The sequence below is a fragment of the Pristiophorus japonicus genome, chromosome 5 (assembly GCF_044704955.1).
Source record: "Pristiophorus japonicus isolate sPriJap1 chromosome 5, sPriJap1.hap1, whole genome shotgun sequence".
NCBI lineage: Eukaryota > Metazoa > Chordata > Chondrichthyes > Pristiophoridae > Pristiophorus > Pristiophorus japonicus.
In genome coordinates, this window is record NC_091981.1 from 105,142,338 (window position 1) to 105,161,823 (window position 19,486).

The following is a 19,486-nucleotide window of genomic DNA, read 5'->3' on the forward strand; positions in this document are numbered from 1 at the left end:
CAGCCCCAAATCAGTCTGAGGCTCCAAGTGGATCCAGTGAAAAGACACCTAAGCAATAGTAATAGCCGATCCCTAATTATTTTGTCAGCTATTTTGCCCCCTCCTCCTGTTCAGCCTCCTCCTCCCCCCCCCTCCCGATCAGCATCCCCCCCCACCCCGCCGTTCAGCATGTGTTTCCCCCACCCCCCCCCCCAGTTCAGCTTCCTCCCCACCCCCGTTCAGCTTCCTCCCCACCCCCGTTCAGCTTCCCCCCTACTCCCGTTCTCTCCCCCTCCCTCCCATTCTCTTTCCCCCCCCCCCCGTCCTCTTCCCCCCCCCCCCCCGTACTCTCCCCCCTCCCTCCTGTCCTCTCCCCCTTCCCTCCTGTCCTCTCCCCCTTCCCTCCTGTCCTCTCTTCCCCCCCCCCCCGTCCTCTCCTCCTCCCACCCTTCCTCCTCTCCTCCTACCCCCATCTCATCTCCCCTCCCTCCATCTCCTCTCCCCTCCCCCCATCTCCTCCTCCCCTCCCCCCATCTCCTCTCCCCTCCCCCCATCTCCTCTTCCCCCTCCCTCCCTCCTCTTCCCCCTCCCTCCCTCCTCTTCCCCCTCCCTCCCTCCTCTTCCCCTCCCTCCCTCCTCTTCCCCCTCCCTCCCTCCTCTTCCCCCCTCCCTCCTCTTCCCCCCCTCCTCCTCTTCCCCCCCTCCCTCCTCTTCCCCCCCTCCCTCCCCCATCATCTCACCCCACTTCTCCCCTCCCTCCTCCCTCTCCCTCTCCCTCCCCCTCTCACTCACTCCCCCTCTCCCTCCCTCCCTCCTCTTCCGCCTCCTCTTCCGCCTCCACCTCCCCCTCTCTCCTTCGCCCTCCCTCCCCCTTCCTCTTCCGCCTCCACCTCCCCCTCTCTCCTTCCCCCTCCCTCCCTCTCCCCTCTCCCTCTCCCTCTCCCCTCTCTTCTCCCCCCCCCCCCCCTCGCTGTCAGAAAACACAGAGAGACACTGACAGAGACAGAGAGAGAGACACTGTGGGGTGGGCCGTCCCAGCACGCTGTTGGAGGGCCGAAACTTGAGCCCCAAGTGTGTGGATCTGACACCTGATTAAGTGAAGACCTGATGTGAAGAGCTTTAGGGAAGGAATTCCAGATTAAGCTCTGGAATTCCTTCCCTAAAGCTCTTCACATCTCTACTTCTCTCTCCTCCTTTAAGATGCTCCTTAAAATGTACTTCTTTCACCTGTCCTAATATCTCTCTATGTGGCTTGGTATCATTTTATTTGATAATTGCACCTGTGAAATGCCTTGGGACGTTTTACTATGTTCAAGGTGCTAAATAAATGCAAGTTGTTGTTGTAGGTAGTATTTAATATCATTGTCTAGTAAAATACAGCAGCCCAAACCAGTCCTTTGCACGGGGCTCCCACAAGACAAATGCTGCTCCTGATTGAGTAACATTATAAATTAATACTTCAACTTCTCATTCAGCTTTGAAATGTAATTTTATTCTTGTACTTTGAAAAAAATACTGAACCTGTATAACAGTTAATTTTAATAGAGTTTTCTATCATGCTCATAAACATGCATTTTCTGTGTTGCAGTAGCTATAGGGAAGTTAATCCATTCATGTTCCACTATCCCAGCTATGTCTTGAACATTTCTACTACAAATCCATTACCGTTTTGTTTGAAGCAATCTTGCAGACAGTCACTTTTGGAATGTGTGCATGATGTTGCTTTTCACATTTAATTTGTTTTAAAAATGTTCAACTGCTTGGTATTGATTTCTACTAGCCATCTAACCCAAGTAATTACCCTTTATAACTAATTGTAATTATTTGCAGGTTCATGCAAAGAATACAGAAATTGAAAACACAAAGTTGGTTACGGAGATGCAGTCTTTTAAAAATCTAGATGCGAGTAAAGAGAGTATGCTGGCCCATTTCAAGGAAGAAGTGGGAAGACTACAACAATGTTTGTCAGAAAAAGAGAAATTGCAAAAGGAACTGTTAGTTAACTCTTCTAGCATGGTAAGAACTGTTATTTGGGAAGACACATTTTTAAAATAACATCAGTTCTTCACAAAACTTTTTGAGGTGCCTCAACCATCAATAGAGTGTTACCAGCACAATTTCAAATGTTCTCCCATCTGTTTTGTCATACTTACTGCTTTGTATCTCAGGAGAAAATATTATGTTAGTACAAGTGCTTAAATCATACATTGTGTTTATTTTCTTTGGCACAACACTTTGTTTATTAGCATGATTGGTAATTTACTTGTATGCATGAGAAAATTAATGATTACCTATGTATGTCAGCTTGCACGCCACATAGCTTACGGGGTAAATGCACATATGGTGCAATATGAAGCCATACAGACCAGATGGTACGAGGGTGATTCCTGGTTTATGCTAGAGTTAGCCTAAGTGCCCATGGGCTGGGAAGGTAGGAAATTGGCCAAAATTTTTGCTCCGGAGTGTTGTCCAGTGATCCCTGTTGAAAATTGCACATGTGGAGATGTTGAGTGAGGATATAATTAGTCTTGGATGTTATGTCTGGATGTTATGTCCTTCATAGTTCAATAGCTTGCCAATGCTCATTGTGCATGAAGATCAACCATTTGTGCACTAATAGCTACTAATAGCCATTGAGTTGCACCTTTATGAGAATCCGTACCTTCAGATGTTTTTTGTGCAAGAAGTCAAAGGAACAACAGGGAGAAAAGTACCCACAGACCAAATGTTCTTCTGTTAATAATTCTGAGCAGGAAAGAGGTGAGAGGCAATGTTCCATGCAAAAAAAAAAGTTTTGGGGCCCTGAGGTCATCTCCCTCCAAAACAGATATACCATTTTGGATACTGTTGGGGGAGATGACTTACCAGGGGAAGGCACCAGCAGCCAGGTTCATGGCACCATGGGTGGCTCTGCTGCACAGAAGGGCGGGAAAAAGAGTGGGAGAGCTTTCGTGATAGGGGACTCTATTGTAAGGGGAATAGATAGCAGTTTTTGCGGCCGCAACCGAGACTCCAGGATGGTATGTTGCCTCCCTGGTGCAAGGGTCAAGGATGTCTCGGAGCGGCTGCAGAGCATTCTGGAGAAGGAGGGTGAACAGACAGTTGTCGTGGTACATGTAGGTACCAACGATATAGGTAAGAAGCGGGAAGAGGTCCTACAAGCTGAATTTAGGGAGCTAGGAGTTAAATTAAAAAGTAGGACCTCAAAGGTAGTAATCTCTGGATTGCTACCAGTGCCATGTGCTAATCACAGTAGAGGGAGCACGATAGTTAGAATAAATACGTGGCTTGAGCAGTGGTGCAAGAGGGAGGGATTCAAATTCCTGGGACATTGGAACCAGTTCTGGGGGAAAGTGGAACCTGTACAAAAGGGACGGTCTGCACTTGGGCAGGACTGGAACTGATGTCCTGGGGGTAACATTTGCTAATGCAGTTCGGGAGTGTTTAAACTAATATGGCAGGGGGATGGGAACCTATGCAGCAAGACAGGGCGAAGTAATATAGAGTCAGAAACAGATGGTAGAAAGGTAAAAAGCAATAGTGGAAGGCCGAGTAAACAAAGGCAAGAAACAAAAAGGGCCACACTACATCATAATTCTAAAAGGACAAAGGGTGTTAAAAAAAAAAGCGTGACGGCTTTGTGACTTAATGCAAGGAATAAGGTGGATGAATTAACTGTGCAAATAGATGTTAATAGATATGATGTGACTGGGATTACAGAAACGTGGCTCCAGGATGATCAGGGCTGAATACCCTTGAACATCCAAGGGTATTCAACATTCAGGAAGGATAGAATAAAAGGAAAAGGAGGTGAGGTAGCATTGCTGGTTAAAGAGGAGATTAATGCAATAGTTAGGAAGGACATTAGCTTGGATGATGTGGAATCTATATGGGTAGAACTGCAGAACATCAAAGGGCAAAAAACGTTAGTGGGAGTTGTGTGTACAGACCTCCAAACAGTAGTAGTGATGTTGGGGAGTGCATCAAACAGGAAATTAGGGGTGCATGCAATAAAGGTGCAGCAGTTATCATGGGTGACTTTAATATGCATGTAGATTGCGCTCACCAAACTGGAAGCAATACGGTGGAGGAGGATTTCCTGGAGTGCATAAGGGATGGTTTTCTAGACCAATATGTTGAGGAACCAATTAGGGGGGAGGCCATCTTAGACTGGGTGTTGTGTAATGAGAGAGGATTAATTAACAATCTCGTTGTGCGAGACCCCTTGGGGAAGAGCGACCATAATATGGTGGAATTCTGCATTAGGATGGAGAATGAAACAGTTAATTCAGAGACCATGGTCCAGAACTTAAAGAAGGGTAACTTTGAAGGTATGAGGCGTGAATTGGCTAGGATAGATTGGCAGATGATACATAAGAGGTTGACAGTGGATGGGCAATGGCAGACATTTAGAGACCGCATGGATGAACTACAACAATTGTACATCCCTGTCTGGCGTAAAAATAAAAAAGGGAAGGTGGCTCAACCGTGGCTATCAAGGGAAATCAGGGATAGTATTAAAGCCAAGGAAGTGGTATACTAAATTGGCCAGAAATAGCAGCGAACCCGGGGACTGGGAGAAATTTAGAACTCAGCAGAGGAGGACAAGGATTTTGATTAGGGCAGGGAAAATAGAGTATGAGAGGAAGCTTGCAGGGAACATTAAGACGGACTGCAAAAGCTTCTGTAGATATATAAAGAGAAAAAGGTTAGTAAAGACAAACGTAGGTCTCCTGCAGTCAGAATCAAGGGAAGTTATAACGAAGAACAAAGAAATGGCAGACCAATTGAACAAGTACTTTGATTCGGTATTCACTAAGGAGGACACAAACAACCTTCCGGATATAAAAGAGGTCAGAGGGTCTAGTAAGAAGGAGGAACTGAGGGAAATCCTTATTAGTCGGGAAATTGTGTTGGGGAAATTGATGGGATTGAAGGCCGATAAATTCCCAGGGCCTGATGGTCTGCATCCCAGAGTACTTAAGGAGGTGGCCTTGGAAATAGCAGATGCATTGACAGACATTTTCCAACATTCCATAGACTCTGGATCAATTCCTATGGAGTGGAGGGTAGCCAATGTAACCCCACTTTTTAAAAAAGGAGGGAGAGAGAAAACAGGGAATTATAGACCAGTCAGCCTGACATCGGTAGTGGGTAAAATGATGGAATCAATTATTAAGGATGTCATAACAGCGCATTTGGAAAGAGGTGACATGATAGGTCCAAGTCAGCATGGATTTGTGAAAGGGAAATCATGCTTGACAAATCTTCTGGAATTTTTTGAGGATGTTTCCAGTAAAGGGAGAACCAGCTGATTTGGTGTATTTGGACTTTCAGAAGGCTTTCGACAAGGTCCCACACAACAGATTAATGTGCAAAGTTAAAGCGCAAACGATTGGGGGTAGTGTGCTGACGTGGATTGAGAACTGGTTGGCAGACAGGAAGCAAAGAGTAGGAGTAAATAGGTACTTTTCAGAATGGTAGGCAGTGACTAGTGGGGTACCGCAAGGTTCTGTGCTGGGGCCCCAGCTGTTTACATTGTACTTTAATGATTTAGACGAGGGAATTAAATGTAGTATCGCCAAATTTGCGGATGACACTAAGTTGGATGACACTAAGTTGGGTGGCAGTGTGAGCTGCGATGAGAATGCTATGAAGCTGCAGAGTGACTTGGATAGGTTAGGAGAGTGGGCAAATGCATGGCAGATGAAGTATAATGTGGATAAATGTGAGGTTATCCACTTTGGTGGTAAAAACAGAGAGACAGACTATTATCTGAATGGTGACAGATTAGGAAAAGGGGAGGTGCAACGAGACCTGGGTGTCATGGTACATCAGTCATTGAAGGTTGGCATGCAGGTACAGGAGGCGGTTAAGAAAGCAAATGGCATGTTGGCCTTCATAGCGAGGGGATTTGAGTATAGGGGCAGGGAGGTGTTACTACAGTTGTACAAGGCCTTGGTGAGGCCACACCTGGAGTATTGTGTACAGTTTTGGTCTCCTAACTTGAGGAAGGACATTTTTGCTATTGAGGGAGTGCAGCGAAGGTTCACCAGACTGATTCCCGGGATGGCGGGACTGACATATCAAGAAAGACTGGATCAACTGGGCTTGTATTCACTAGAGGTCAGAAGAATGAGAGGGGATCTCATAGAAACGTTTAAAATTCTGATGGGTTTGGACAGGTTAGATGCAGGAAGAATGTTCCCAATGTTGGGGAAGTCCAGAATCAGGGGTCACAGTGTAAGGATAAGGTGTACGCCATTTAGGACCAAGATGAGGAGAAACTTCTTCACCCAGAGAGTGGTGAACCTGTGGAATTCTCTACCACAGGAAGTTGTTGAGGCCAATTCACTAAATATATTCAAAAAAGGAGTTAGATGTAGTCCTTATTACTAGGGCGATCAAGGGGTATGGCGAGAAAGCAGAAATGGGGTACTGAAGTTGCATGTTCAGCCATGAACTCATTGAATGGCGGTGCAGGCTCGAAGGGCCGAATGGCCTATTCCACCTATTTTCTATGTTTCTATCTATGTTTAACAGGATGCGCGACCCACAAAACAATTCCGCACATACGTGTTTTTTTTCAATTTAAAAGCTAGCTCACTGGTTGCGCGGGACAGCTAGAGTACTGCAAACATTGGTGAGGAGTGGTGCAATGTTGAGAGAAAGCACCAACTGATTAAATGTTCACGTTAAGCAATGTTTGGAGAATTCCGACCTCAAAATCAAAGTAGAGTTTTAAACAGCTAATTTAAATTCTCAAAAATCATCATGCACCATTCTGCAGCTGTCGAGGCAACTCAAAAGGCATAGGTATAGTGCCAAGAGTATGCCAATGGTTTGCTGGTGCTTAAGAGGATTATAAGAATTAGGAGCAGGAGTAGGCTATATGACCCCTCGAGCCTGCACCCGCTGCCGTTCAATAAGATCAGGGGTGGTCTTCGACCTCAACTCCACTTTCCTCCCTGATCTCCATATCCCCTGATTCCCCTAGAGTCCAAAAATCTATATTTCAGCCTTGAATATACTCAATGATTTAGTATCCACAGCCCCTTTGGGGTGGAGAATTCCAAAGATTCGCAATGCCCAGTGAAGACATTCTTCCTCATCTCAGTCTTTAATGGCCGACCCCTTATCCTTTGACTATGCCCGCAGTTATAAACTCTCCAGCCAGGGGAAACAACCTCTCAGCATCTACACAGTCAAACCCCTCAGTATCTTATATATTTCAATGAATCACCTCTCAATTTTCTGAACTTCAGAGAGTGTAGAGCAATCTACTCAATCTCTCCTTCCCACACCCCCTCTTTCTCCTACCCCCTCTTTCTCCTACCCTCTCTCTCTCCTTCCCACACCCCCTCTTTCTCCTACCCCCTCTTTCTCCTACCCCCTCTTTCTCCTACCCCCTCTTTCTCCTACCCCCTCTTTCTCCTACCCTCTCTCTCTCCTTCCCACACCCCCTCTTTCTCCTACCCCCTCTTTCTCCTACCCCCTCTTTCTCCTACCCCCTCTTTCTCCTACCCCCTCTTTCTCCTACCCCCTCTTTCTCCTACCCCCTCTTTCTCCTACCCCCTCTTTCTCCTACCCCCTCTTTCTCCTACCCCCTCTTTCTCCTACCCCCTCTTTCTCCTACCCCCTCTTTCTCCTACCCCCTCTTTCTCCTACCCCCTCTTTCTCCTACCCCCTCTTTCTCCTACCCCCTCTTTCTCCTACCCCTTCTTTCTCCTACCCCCTCTTTCTCCTACCCCCTCTTTCTCCTACCCCCTCTTTCTCCTACCCCCTCTTTCTCCTACCCCCTCTTTCTCCTACCCCCTCTTTCTCCTACCCCCTCTTTCTCCTACCCCCTCTTTCTCCTACCCCCTCTTTCCCTCCTCCCCTTTCCCCTCCCCTCCCCCTCTCCTCCCCCCCTCCCCCTTTCTCTCCCCCTCCCCCTTTCTCTCCCCCTCCCCCTTTCTATCACATACCCCTGTGAAATTCCAATTTCTATCACCTACCAGACAGGCAGGGAGATGCACAAAATGAGAGAGAGACAAGAAATGTTGTCCCTCTGGCTAAATTACATTTTGTTTAACCACGAAGTTGATTCTTGAAAGTGAATAATGCTTTTGAGCCAAACAAATTGGACAGATGGAAACTGCTTGAGGGTTAGGAGCCTCTGCCTCGCCACCTACTATGGGGAGAGTGGTTGGAGGCCAACGTTGACGTGAATGACAGTGGAGCAAGAGAGTCAGGAAAATACCCTGGTAGTTGAAGGGGCAAGAGTTTGGGTAACGTTGTGATCTGATTGAGATGGTGTTAGGAAATGGGAATGGGTAGTGAGAATGTGAAGGTGTAGAGGATGTGAAGGCACAGGGGGAAGTATATGGGAAGTTCAAAGGGAATGCAAGAATTTTAACTTAAGGTAGGAACCACAAACACAATGCTACATTTATTTTGAGTTAACAATGTACTAAGAAAGGTATTGTAAATGAAAATAGATGGGTTATCTTTCATGCTACATTATTGCTAACATTTATTTTGAGTTAACTTTGTGTTTTTGGCAAGGTTAGGTGGACTGTCCTCCCGCACAAAAAATGTACCTATCATTCATCGATAGTGTTGAACACTATTTTCAGAACCCCATTATTGGGCTCAAAATTGGCCCACCCCTTTTTTTGGCGCACTCACCAGAGATGCGCCGACTTTGTGAGCTGAAAAGGGCGCTGAAAAAATGTCCCCCGATTCTGGCCACTGTGTTGCTTCCCCTGGGGCTTGGCGCAGCATGGCCAGTCGATTGGAGGACGGAGCTAGGACCCTGCGTGAGAAAGAGTGCCAGCAGCTCTCCATATGCGTATTGGAGTGTGCGCGTGCGCAGTAGCTCCTCGCCCCCAGCGCGTCCTGCAGCTTGTTTGGGAGGGACCCGATGCTCGCCGCCCCTATCCCTGCCCGAGTTGTCTCACGTACCGGCCGGGCCCGCTGTGGAATGCACTGAGGCTGATCCTGATGTTTACAAATGTGAGGGTTGTGAAGCCGAGTTATTTCTTCATAACAGAAGATCAAGTCAGATATGAAAAACAATACCACAAAAGTGTTTCAAATGAAGACTTCGTCAACATTCCTCACTTCTTTAAACAAAAAGTACCAGGCAAGACATCCTAAAGCTAGCTTTAGATAAGCTGAGTAGGAACAGGAGTGGGGTCAGACAGAGAGGATTCTTTGGGAAGGGATTGGAGCTGGGGCTGAGATAGGACACCCTGGGACTGGAATCTGGACTGACTTCTGTTGCACTGGCTGGCCCGTTGACTTCCCGGGCCGAGTTTTAATAGGAAGGTAGGACTTAGTTTTATTTTTTATTTCTTCTTGAATTGTTTTATGTCTTCTAGAATGCTTACTACTTGTACTTTGTTTAGTGCTTTTCAAGGTCCTTTCTGCTTCCCTTCCCGCCCCTATCTCTGGCCGAATGGTCTCCGATGCACCTACCTGCGCTGATTTCTTAACTCTCCGCAAGGGTTTTCTGTGCAGCCACAAGTGGCCACATATGCTGGCCTAAGTTAGTTTTGAGCAACTATTAGCTGTCCAAAGTGGCTTAAATGGCCAAAACGGGTGTAGGTGGCTGGTAACGTCCCCTTTTGAGTAAAAAAACTAAACTAAAAAAAATCCTAACTAACTCACTCACACTGGCGCAAAATGGGAATTTTTAAGATACTCCAGAAAAATCAAGTTGCTCCAAAAAAAAACTGAGGAACTCCTGGGCAATTTTGAGCCCATTAAAACTGACTATGGATATAGTTGTAATTTATCGTGTACGTGACCATCCTCTTTCTCAGACTTTCTAGCTTCTCAAAATTCCTATGGGCAAGTGATTTGTTAGCTCCTTCAGCATTGTGAAAAGAGCATTATTGTAGGCTTAGAGTGGTTGGATGATACTTTTTTTCTTGCCACGGTACTTTAGAATGCAATAAACACGTATCATTGTTGGTTTATTCAAACGGTTGAAAATGTGCTTCTTGCCCTTTTTTGACCAGAGGCACCTCAGTGCCAGGTGCCTTATAGTGGCATTTGTACTAGAATTCATGTACTTGTATACATGGAAGTATTTTCCTATGTCTCTTGTGATTTCCAGGATGAAGTATCTGTTCTTCGTGAACGTCTACGCAGAGCTGAGGAACACGTGCAAGCAAGCGAGCAGAAAATTGCCTTGATGGCTAAGGAGCTCGGTGATACTTCCAATACTCGTGACAAGACCATGAGTGATTTGCATAGTGCACGAATAAAAATTGATCTGTTAAAACAGGAACTTGCTGACACCGAGAATAAATATAAGGCAGAGATACAAATGCTCAGAGCTGCAATATCAAAAAAAGAAAAGGTATGTGATGTAACATTTCGGTAATCGCGCGCTCTCTCTCTCTCTCTCTTATTCTCCTGATTTAGATATTAATCTTGTTAGCTGGGGAAATTTTCTCTCCTTCCCCCACCCCCTTTTTCTCCTCCCCCCTCTCTCTCCTTCCCCCTCTCTCTCCTATCCCCTCTCTTTCCATCCCCTCTCTTTCCATCCCCTCTCTTTCCATCCCCTCTCTTTCCATCCCCTCTCTTTCCATCCCCTCTCTTTCCATCCCCTCTCTTTCCATCCCCTCTCTTTCCATCCCCTCTCTTTCCATCCCCTCTCTTTCCATCCCCTCTCTTTCCATCCCCTCTCTTTCCATCCCCTCTCTTTCCATCCCCTCTCTTTCCATCCCCTCTCTTTCCATCCCCTCTCTTTCCATCCCCTCTCTTCTCCACATCTCTTTCCTTCCCCTTTCCATCCCCTCTCTTCTTCTCCACATCTCTTTCCTTCCCCTCTCTCTCTTTCCTTCCCCTCTCTCTCTTTCCTTCCCCTCTCTCTCTTTCCCCCCTCTCTCTGTTTCCCCCCTCTCTCTGTTTCCCCCCCTCTCTCTGTTTCCCCCCCTCTCTCTGTTTCCCCCCTCTCGCTGTTTCTCCCCCTCTCTCTGTTTCTCCCCCCTCTCTCTGTTTCCCCCCTCTCTCTGTTTCCCCCCCTCTCTCTGTTTCCCCCCCTCTCTCTGTTTCCCCCCCTCTCTCTGTTTCCCCCCCTCTCTCTGTTTCCCCCCCTCTCTCTGTTTCCCCCCCTCTCTCTGTTTCCCCCCCTCTCTCTGTTTCCCCCCTCTCTCTGTTTCCCCCCCTCTCTCTGTTTCCCCCCCTCTCTCTGTTTCCCCCCCTCTCTCTGTTTCCCCCCTCTCTCTGTTTCCCCCCCTCTCTCTGTTTCCCCCCTCTCTCTGTTTCCCCCCCTCTCTCTGTTTCCCCCCCCCTCTCTGTTTCCCCCTCTCTCTGTTTCCCCCCCTCTCTCTGTTTCTCCCCTCTCTCTGTTTCCCCCCCTCTCTCTGTTTCCCCCCCTCTCTCTGTTTCCCCCCCTCTCTCTGTTTCCCCCCCTCTCTCTGTTTCCCCCCCTCTCTCTGTTTCCCCCCCTCTCTCTGTTTCCCCCCCTCTCTCTGTTTCCCCCCCTCTCTCTGTTTCCCCCCCTCTCTCTGTTTCCCCCCCCTCTCTCTGTTTCCCCCCCCTCTCTCTGTTTCCCTCCCTCTCTCTGTTTCCCTCCCTCTCTCTGTTTCCCTCCCTCTCTCTGTTTTCCCCGTCTCTCTGTTCCCCCCCTCTCTCTGTTCCCCCCCTCTCTCTGTTCCCCCCCTCTCTCTGTTCCCCCCCTCTCTCTCTGTTCCCCCCCTCTCTCTCTGTTCCCCCCTCTCTCTCTGTTTCCCCCTCTCTCTCTCTTTCCCCCTCTCTCTCTGTTTCCCCCTCTCTCTCTCTTTCCCCCTCTCTCTCTCTTTCCCCCTCTCTCTCTCTTTCCCCCTCTCTCTCTCTTTCCCCCTCTCTCTCTCTTTCCCCCTCTCTCTCTCTTTCCCCCTCTCTCTCTCTTTCCCCCTCTCTCTCTCTTTCCCCCTCTCTCTCTCTTTCCCCCTCTCTCTCTCTTTCCCCCTCTCTCTCTCTTTCCCCCTCTCTCTCTCTTTCCCCCTCTCTCTCTCTTTCCCCCTCTCTCTCTCTTTCCCCCTCTCTCTCTCTTTCCCCCTCTCTCTCTCTTTCCCCCTCTCTCTCTCTTTCCCCCTCTCTCTCTCTTTCCCCCTCTCTCTCTCTTTCCCCCTCTCTCTCTCTTTCCCTCTCTCTCTCTCTCTCTTTACCCCCTCTCTCTCTCTCTTTACCCCCTCTCTCTCTCTCTCTCTTTACCCCCTCTCTCTCTCTCTCTCTTTACCCCCTCTCTCTCTCTCTCTTTACCCCCCTCTCTCTCTCTCTTTCCTCCTCTCTCTTCCCCTCTCTTTCTTTTCCTCCCCTCTCTTTCTTTCCCCCCTCTCTTCCCCCCCCCTTTGAATTCTTCTCTAATTGAATTGAAATATTTGTTTGTGTGTGTGTATAATATATATATATATATGCATACATATGAGGTCCTTGTATCTAGCAGTACTTTAATGTTGATGAAGGGGTCCCGTAGCGCAGATTCTGTGGACTGAGGAGATCTCGGAACACTGCAAAGCAGATTTCTGGGAATCAAGCACCATTGGAGGGGAAGTGGGAAGGACAGCAAAAAGTTTTGGGTTTCAGGAGGGAAGGGATCCGGCAGTAGTGGGGAGAAGAGGATTATTAGCATTTTAATTATTAGGCATGAGAAAGGGATCCGAACTGCCATTGGCTCAGTTTGTGGACCTTCAAGTGCCACCGTGTTTCTACTTGTCTGCTTCCTTTCCGGACGGTCGGTCGACCCTTTTGTCCCATCAGGCAATCCCTGCTCACTGCCTTCCCCTTTTTTCGCTCAGTTCCTCTGTTTACGTTCTTGGCTTAAAGCACGGCGCAATGCTGGTGAGTTTGCTGACTTGTATAAACAAAATTGAATACTTAAAAGTTAGTAGTTAATGCAGTTTCCATAACTTTATATTTATATAAATGTAGTCTTCATCCCCCGAAATGGTCCAGAATTGAAAGACGTTTGAAACTGATTTTGAAACCAAGTCACAGAAGCGAGAGGCCTGCATGAATGGCAGCTTCCGGAGGATTAAAATAATTCAAATTCATTTTCCAGCTAGATTTAAATAACTTGCGATGGGGGAATACATTGCAATCCTCTTCAACCTTTCCATTCAGAGAAGTAATACATTCTTGATAAATGATCTTTATTTTCTAGCAGTCAACAAAAAGGACAGATGCTGATATTCACAGGTGTTGCCTAATTGTGTCGTTTATAATAGAAAAGGAGCACCTATTTAATATTTTAAACGTGCGACTTGCTTTGAGGATTGATCTCCAATTTGACAATTGGAAAAAGCAAAATCTCAAACCTACAGGATAAAGCATGAAATTCACAAGCACCTTTCTAATTTGTGAAGTTCCTTCACCAAAGACCAATTAAACGGTTTGATCTAAATCTGTACCTACAATTCAACTTTTTGGCCTTAAAGCTTGTGTGCCAAAATATGGCACGAGGGCCATTATTCAGCTGGCTAGTCCTAGCAATCTGGTCCAGTCAACTCAGTTCTATTTATATTATTTGTTGGTTTATATCTGTTTGATTTTAGTTGGCTTTCACTTTTGCAAAGGTCTGTTCTTAGCACTGTTCCTTCATTGGTGGATAAATCCTGAATCAGAAGGATTAGATATGCTGGTATGCACCGATAACCATTGTTACAAATTGAACTTACTTTCGATATTCTCTCGAGTTAGCATCACTGTCTCTCTTGTAAGCAATCATGCATGTTTTACTATCAAAAATATACTTTTGCTCCCCAATATCTAGTTGTACGATACCATAACCTGGCAGGAGTAACAATGAGAATGGGATATTATGATCCATGCACGTGGTCCCGTGTGCTCTTTTTCAATGTTCAGACACATGGGAGTATAACATTTTTTATTTTCCCAGCAGTTTAGTGAGACAAAGCAAGATAAAAATCATTAAGTTGATTTATTTTACAGTAAGTAAGTGGATGTACAGAGTGTGAACACGTACTGAAAATATCTGAAATGGAATAACAAATACCCTATTGTCCCAGATCTTTATGGATAACAATTTCAGTGACTGCTCATTACCTCCTGGGTGAGCAAATTAACATACCAATACCCGCCTTGTCCCAGTAGCTCAAGCATGTGATTATTTGCAAGGTCCATCTGTCCTTCTGCACATGTACCGCCGTTTGGGGAGCTTGAAGACCGTTTTGATACTGCGCATGTGCACTCGATCAGCCGCGCGTGCACAGTATGAGGCATGAGGAAACCAGAAGTGGGGCCTGCCGAAGCACACTGCTGAGGTTGGAGCCGCTTGCTGACGTTGTCTTGCCTGGAACCTGAAGCTGCTACCCTTGCTGCTTGGCATTACCTACTGAGTGGGCAAATACATACATAGCAGATGCAGTATAATGTGTATACATGTGAGGTTATCCACTTTGGTGGCAAAAACACGAAGGCAGAATATTATCTGAATGGCGGCAGATTTGGAAAAGGGGAGGTGCAACGAGACCTGGGTGTCATGGTACATCAGTCATTGAAAGTTGGCATGCAGGTACAGCAGGCGGTGAAGAAGGCAAATGGCATGTTGGCCTTCATAGCGAGGGGATTTGAGTATAGGAGCAGGGAGGTCTTACTGCAGAGGCCTCACCTGGAATATTGTGTTCAGTTTTGGTCTCCTAATCTGAGGAAGGACATTCTTGCTATTGAGGGAGTGCAGACTGATACCCGGGATGGCAGGACTGACATATGAGGAGAGGCTGGATCGACTGGGCCTGTATTCACTGGAGTTTAGAAGAATGAGAGGGGATCTCATAGAAACATATAAAATACTGACTGGACTGGACAGGTTAGATGCAGGAAGAATGTTCCCGATGTTGGGGAAGTCCAGAGCCAGGGGACACAGTCTAAGCCATTTAGGACTGAGATGAGGAGAAACTTCTTCACTCAGAGAGTTGTTAACCTGTGGAATTCTCTGTCGCAGAGAGTTGTTGATGCCAGTTCGTTGGATATATTCAAGAGGGAGTTAGATATGGTCCTTACTGCTAAAGGGATCAAGGGGTATGGAGAGAAAGCAGGGAAGGGGTACTGAGGTGATGATCAGCCATGATCTTATTGAATGGTGGATGGCCTACTCCTGCACCTATTTTTTTATGTTTCTATATTTCTATGTTCTGCAAATGTAATTATAGTTGTCCTTGGCTTGGGAAAATAAAAAATTTTATACTCCCGAATTCGTGGGTTAGTTACTTCTTTGAAGTTTTTTATATATATGATAAGGGACAACTTTAAAGCCGAATTACCCATTAAAATAGGAAATGGAAAACAAGTGCAAATACTCTGGATCTCAGGTGGTACAACTATAGCAGGAAGTTAGTAAGGATTTGCCAGTCAATAAACCAATGTGAGTGTGGATGTGGGTGTATGTGTATAATGTGCGTGTGTGGACACACAGGCACCCTACATACCCTCCACACACGCGCACTCTCCCACCCACAGGCGTGCGCATCCCCTGCACATAGGCGCGCGCATCCCCCGCCCCCCCAAACATACGTGCGCATATGTGCATGCACCCCCTGCATACGCACGCACACACATGTGCCCCACACACAGGCACCCATGGCTTTATTGACTGGAAATTCCTTACCAGCTTCCTGGTATAGTAGCACCACCTGAGATCAGAGGCACTTTTTGTTTTCCATTTCCTATTTAAAAGTGTTTCTGCCTTAAAGTTGTGGCTTTGACCTTGATCCTGCATTCTGAATTAAAGCATTTTTTATCACTTCCAAAAGGAAAAAACATAAAATGCCAAAGAAATAACAAACCCACTAATCAGCCAAGGACAACTATAGTTACATTTGCAGAACACTAGATAACAGAAAATCTTCACAACGCTAATGTGTAGGCTGCGTGATTAGATTGGATCAAATTATACATTGCAGAGTACTCTATAGCAGGCAGGACTAAATTACACATTCCAGACAAAATGTTGGGTGCGGTTTGTCCTCCAAGGGGACAATAGGGGTTAAAAGAAGACTTCTCTCCTTCAAGGTGGACTCCCTGATACAAGGAATCGACACGCCCGCCCGTTCATATAACAACCACGGAATCACTCAGACGAAACCTTCGGTTTAACCGGTTTATTCGAGCATATGCAAGGGAAGAGTTCAAACGTGAACCTTCCCAGAACAATGGTTCTCACCCACAATTATACAATAAACCGAAGTGTGTGCCTCTCTCACAAAAGCACCGATTGGTTTACTGCTTATCAGCGAAGTTACATTGATTTGTCATCTCTTAGATTGACTCTGAGTGGTGTTTCCCAACTGTCCATCTCCCATCATATGTTAATTGTGTTGTTCAGTGATGTGAACTTTGCCTTAGTCCCCGTGAAGTAACTCTGTTCCCAAACACCGGCTTTCTTATCTCTTCCCTGAGAGAACTCTAGTCAAAATGTTATGTATCTTAACTGCTGACCTCTACTGTCTTTGTTATGTGTTACTAAGTTAAGGATGGTTCATTAACCATCAGGCTTTAAGTGTTATAAGTGTGCTTTACATACATAAGCAAGTATTACATACAATCTGTCAATAGGCAATTACAATCCATACCATAAGGTAGAGGAACTTCACCGATTCCTCAGACTCTCCTAATTCTGATAAGCCCTATAACCTGGACCATTTGTCAGATTAGTTCACTACCTTCAGCATACCTGTTAGTGACCACCTATCTGTCTGCTCTTTGCCTGCTACAACTCTTTACCCCTTACAGGGACCAACCAGAAATCTGGTCCAACCCATTTGTGTTGCAAATAAACACAGCCCTGTAAGGTAGACTTTAAACCTTTGTGAAATAACTTTAACATAAAAGCAACATTTCAATATAATTTAAATCCACATCCTTTCTGTGGATCAGGAGAAAATCCCCCAAATGGAACAGTGATGTGTATAAATTAATGGGAATGTTAATTTAAACTTTATATGTGTTCCAGAGGCTCCATTATGCAGCCTCAGCAGCAGAATTATGTATGATGCATTGCATGGTATAGCACTGCTGACCTTAACATAAAACCATGATGGATATGTGATAGTACAGTTAAAAGAACTAATAATTTTACAAAATTTGATACTAGGGTTCTGCAGTGGTTGGTAGTACAGTGGAACAAGAGCTACATAAAGAGGTTGAAGATTTAAAACTTAGGCTTCAGATGGCTGCTGAACATTACAAAGAGAAATACAAGGACTGTCAAAAATTGCAAAAGCAAGTGGTCAAACTCACAGAGCAGTTGGTGAGTAGAATGTTAATTTTAGACTACTGGGTAATGCAACAAATGAAAATGATTGAAATCTAAATTTGTACGTGCTTTATCTTTGTTGGCAGATTAATTGAGTTTACTTAATTTTTTTTAAGATTCGTTGATATTTTAACTGAAGTGTTAAGCTACGTATTAAGAGGTTCAGACATTCTATTTTAGTTTTTGAAGTGTTACATTGTGTAATATAAAGTGGTATTGTATGATGTACACTAACTTTTGTGGCTATGTGCAGAAGGAAGAAACTTTGTATTTGTGTAGCATCAGTCACATGGTGGCAATCAGCTTAAAATCGTATTCATCATTTTTATCCTCTTTGTTACTTTTATTCATTTTTTGCCATGCTGTCTCTGTTGCACTCAACGTGGCCAATCAGCCAACAATATAACAAAAAGAAAGTTTAAAAAAATGTTATGAACATAACAAATAAGTCACCGTGAGTTTAAAACTAGAATTGGTATGCAATTCATAAACTGCTCCATGTTTATTCTCGTGGTTTAGGATGTTTGCTCAAATTAATTTTTGCCAGCCCACTGTTACCTTTTGTTGGCAGCGCAACCGACAGGCCACATCGGTAGCCCCCCCCCCGCCAAACCTGCGCCTTCTTGGATATCTCCATATTTCTCTCCCATCCAAGAGTCATTCCACATTGCCCATTGTGTCTAACTTTGAATCACCTGTCCCACCCAATGCGTATCCGAATTCACATCTTAGCCATTTGTGCAGTTTTATCATAATGCTTCACGCTATGAGATTTCTCGTACCAGGAAGCTCCCACATTCAGTATCCAGTCTGTGCTGGATTAACAGTAGCGACATGACAGCTGTGGCTCAGTGGTAGCACACTTGTCTCTGTCAAAAGGTTGTGGGTTCAAGTCCCGCTCCAGAGACTTGAGAACGTAATCTAGGCTGACATTCCAGTGTAGTACCGAGGGAGTGTCGGAGATGCCATCCTTCGGATAAGAAACATAGAAACATAGAAAATAGGTGCAGGAATAGGCCATTCGGCCCTTCGAACCTGCACCACCATTTAATAAGATCATGGCTGATCATTTACCTCAGTACCCCTTTCCTGCTTTCTCTCCATACCCCTTGATCCCTTTAGCCATCAGGGCCATATCTAACTCCCTCTTGAATATATCCAATATACTGGCATCAACAACTCTCTGTGGTAGGGAATTCCACAGGTTAACAACTTTCTGAGTGAAGAAGTTTCTCCTCATCTCAGTCCTAAATGGCTTGCCTCTTATCCTTAGACTATGTCTCCTGGTTCTGGACTTCCTCAACATCGGGACCATTCTTCCTGTATCTAACCTGTCCAGTCCCGTCAGAATTTTATATGTTTCTATGAGATCCCCTCTCATCCTTCTAAACTCCAGTGAATACAAGCCCAGTCGATCCCCTCATATGTCAGTCCTGCCATCCCAGGAATCAGTCTGGTGAACCTTCGCTGCACTCCCTCAATATCAAGAATGTCCTTCCTCAGATTAGGAGACCAAAACTGAACACAATATTCCAGGGTGAGGCCTCACTAAGGCCCTGTACAACTGCAGTAAGACCTCCCTGCTCCTATACTCAAATCCCCGAGTTATGAAGGCCAACGTACCATTTGACTTCTTCACAGCCTACTGTACCTGCATGCCAACTTTCAATGACTGATGTACCATGACACCCAGGGCTCATTGCACCTCCCCTTTTCCTAATCTGCCGCCATTCAGATAATATTCTGCCTTCCTGTTTTTGCCACCAAAGTGGATAACCTCACATTTATCCACATTATACTGCATCTGCCACTTGTTTGCCCACTCAACTAATCTGTCCAAGTCATCCTGCAGCCTTTTAGCATCCTCCTCACAGCGCACACCACCACCCAGCTTGGTGTCATCTGCAAACTTGGAGATATTACACTCAATTCCCTCATCCAAATCATTAATGTATATTGTAAATAGCTGGGGTCCCAGCACTGAGCACTGCGGCACCCCACTAGTCACTGCCTGCCATTCTGAAAAGGACCTGTTTATCCCCACTCTCTGCTTCCTGTCTGCCAACCAGTTCTCTACACGTCAGTACATTACCTCCAATACCATGTGCTTTAATTTTGCACACCAATCTCTTGTGTGGGACCTTGTCAAAAGCGTTTTGAAAGTCCAAATACAGCACATCCACCAGTTCTCCCTTGTCCACTCTACTGGTTACATCCTCAAAAAATTCTAGATTTGTCAAGCATAGTTTCCATTTC

At 45.6% G+C, this 19,486-nt stretch overlaps 1 protein-coding gene across 4 annotated transcripts in view; it reads left to right on the top strand.

Annotated features, from left to right (window-relative positions):
- tax1bp1b (Tax1 (human T-cell leukemia virus type I) binding protein 1b) overlaps positions 1-19,486 on the top strand; it is a 276,059-nt gene that overhangs the window by 126,328 nt on the left and 130,245 nt on the right. For all 4 annotated transcript variants that reach the window (XM_070880822.1, XM_070880819.1, XM_070880821.1 and 1 more), the window contains exons 8-10: positions 1,810-1,995; positions 10,085-10,330; positions 17,069-17,224. In XM_070880822.1, coding sequence (XP_070736923.1) covers positions 1,810-1,995; positions 10,085-10,330; positions 17,069-17,224 — 588 coding nt within the window. The remainder of the gene's footprint in view (positions 1-1,809; positions 1,996-10,084; positions 10,331-17,068; positions 17,225-19,486) is intronic.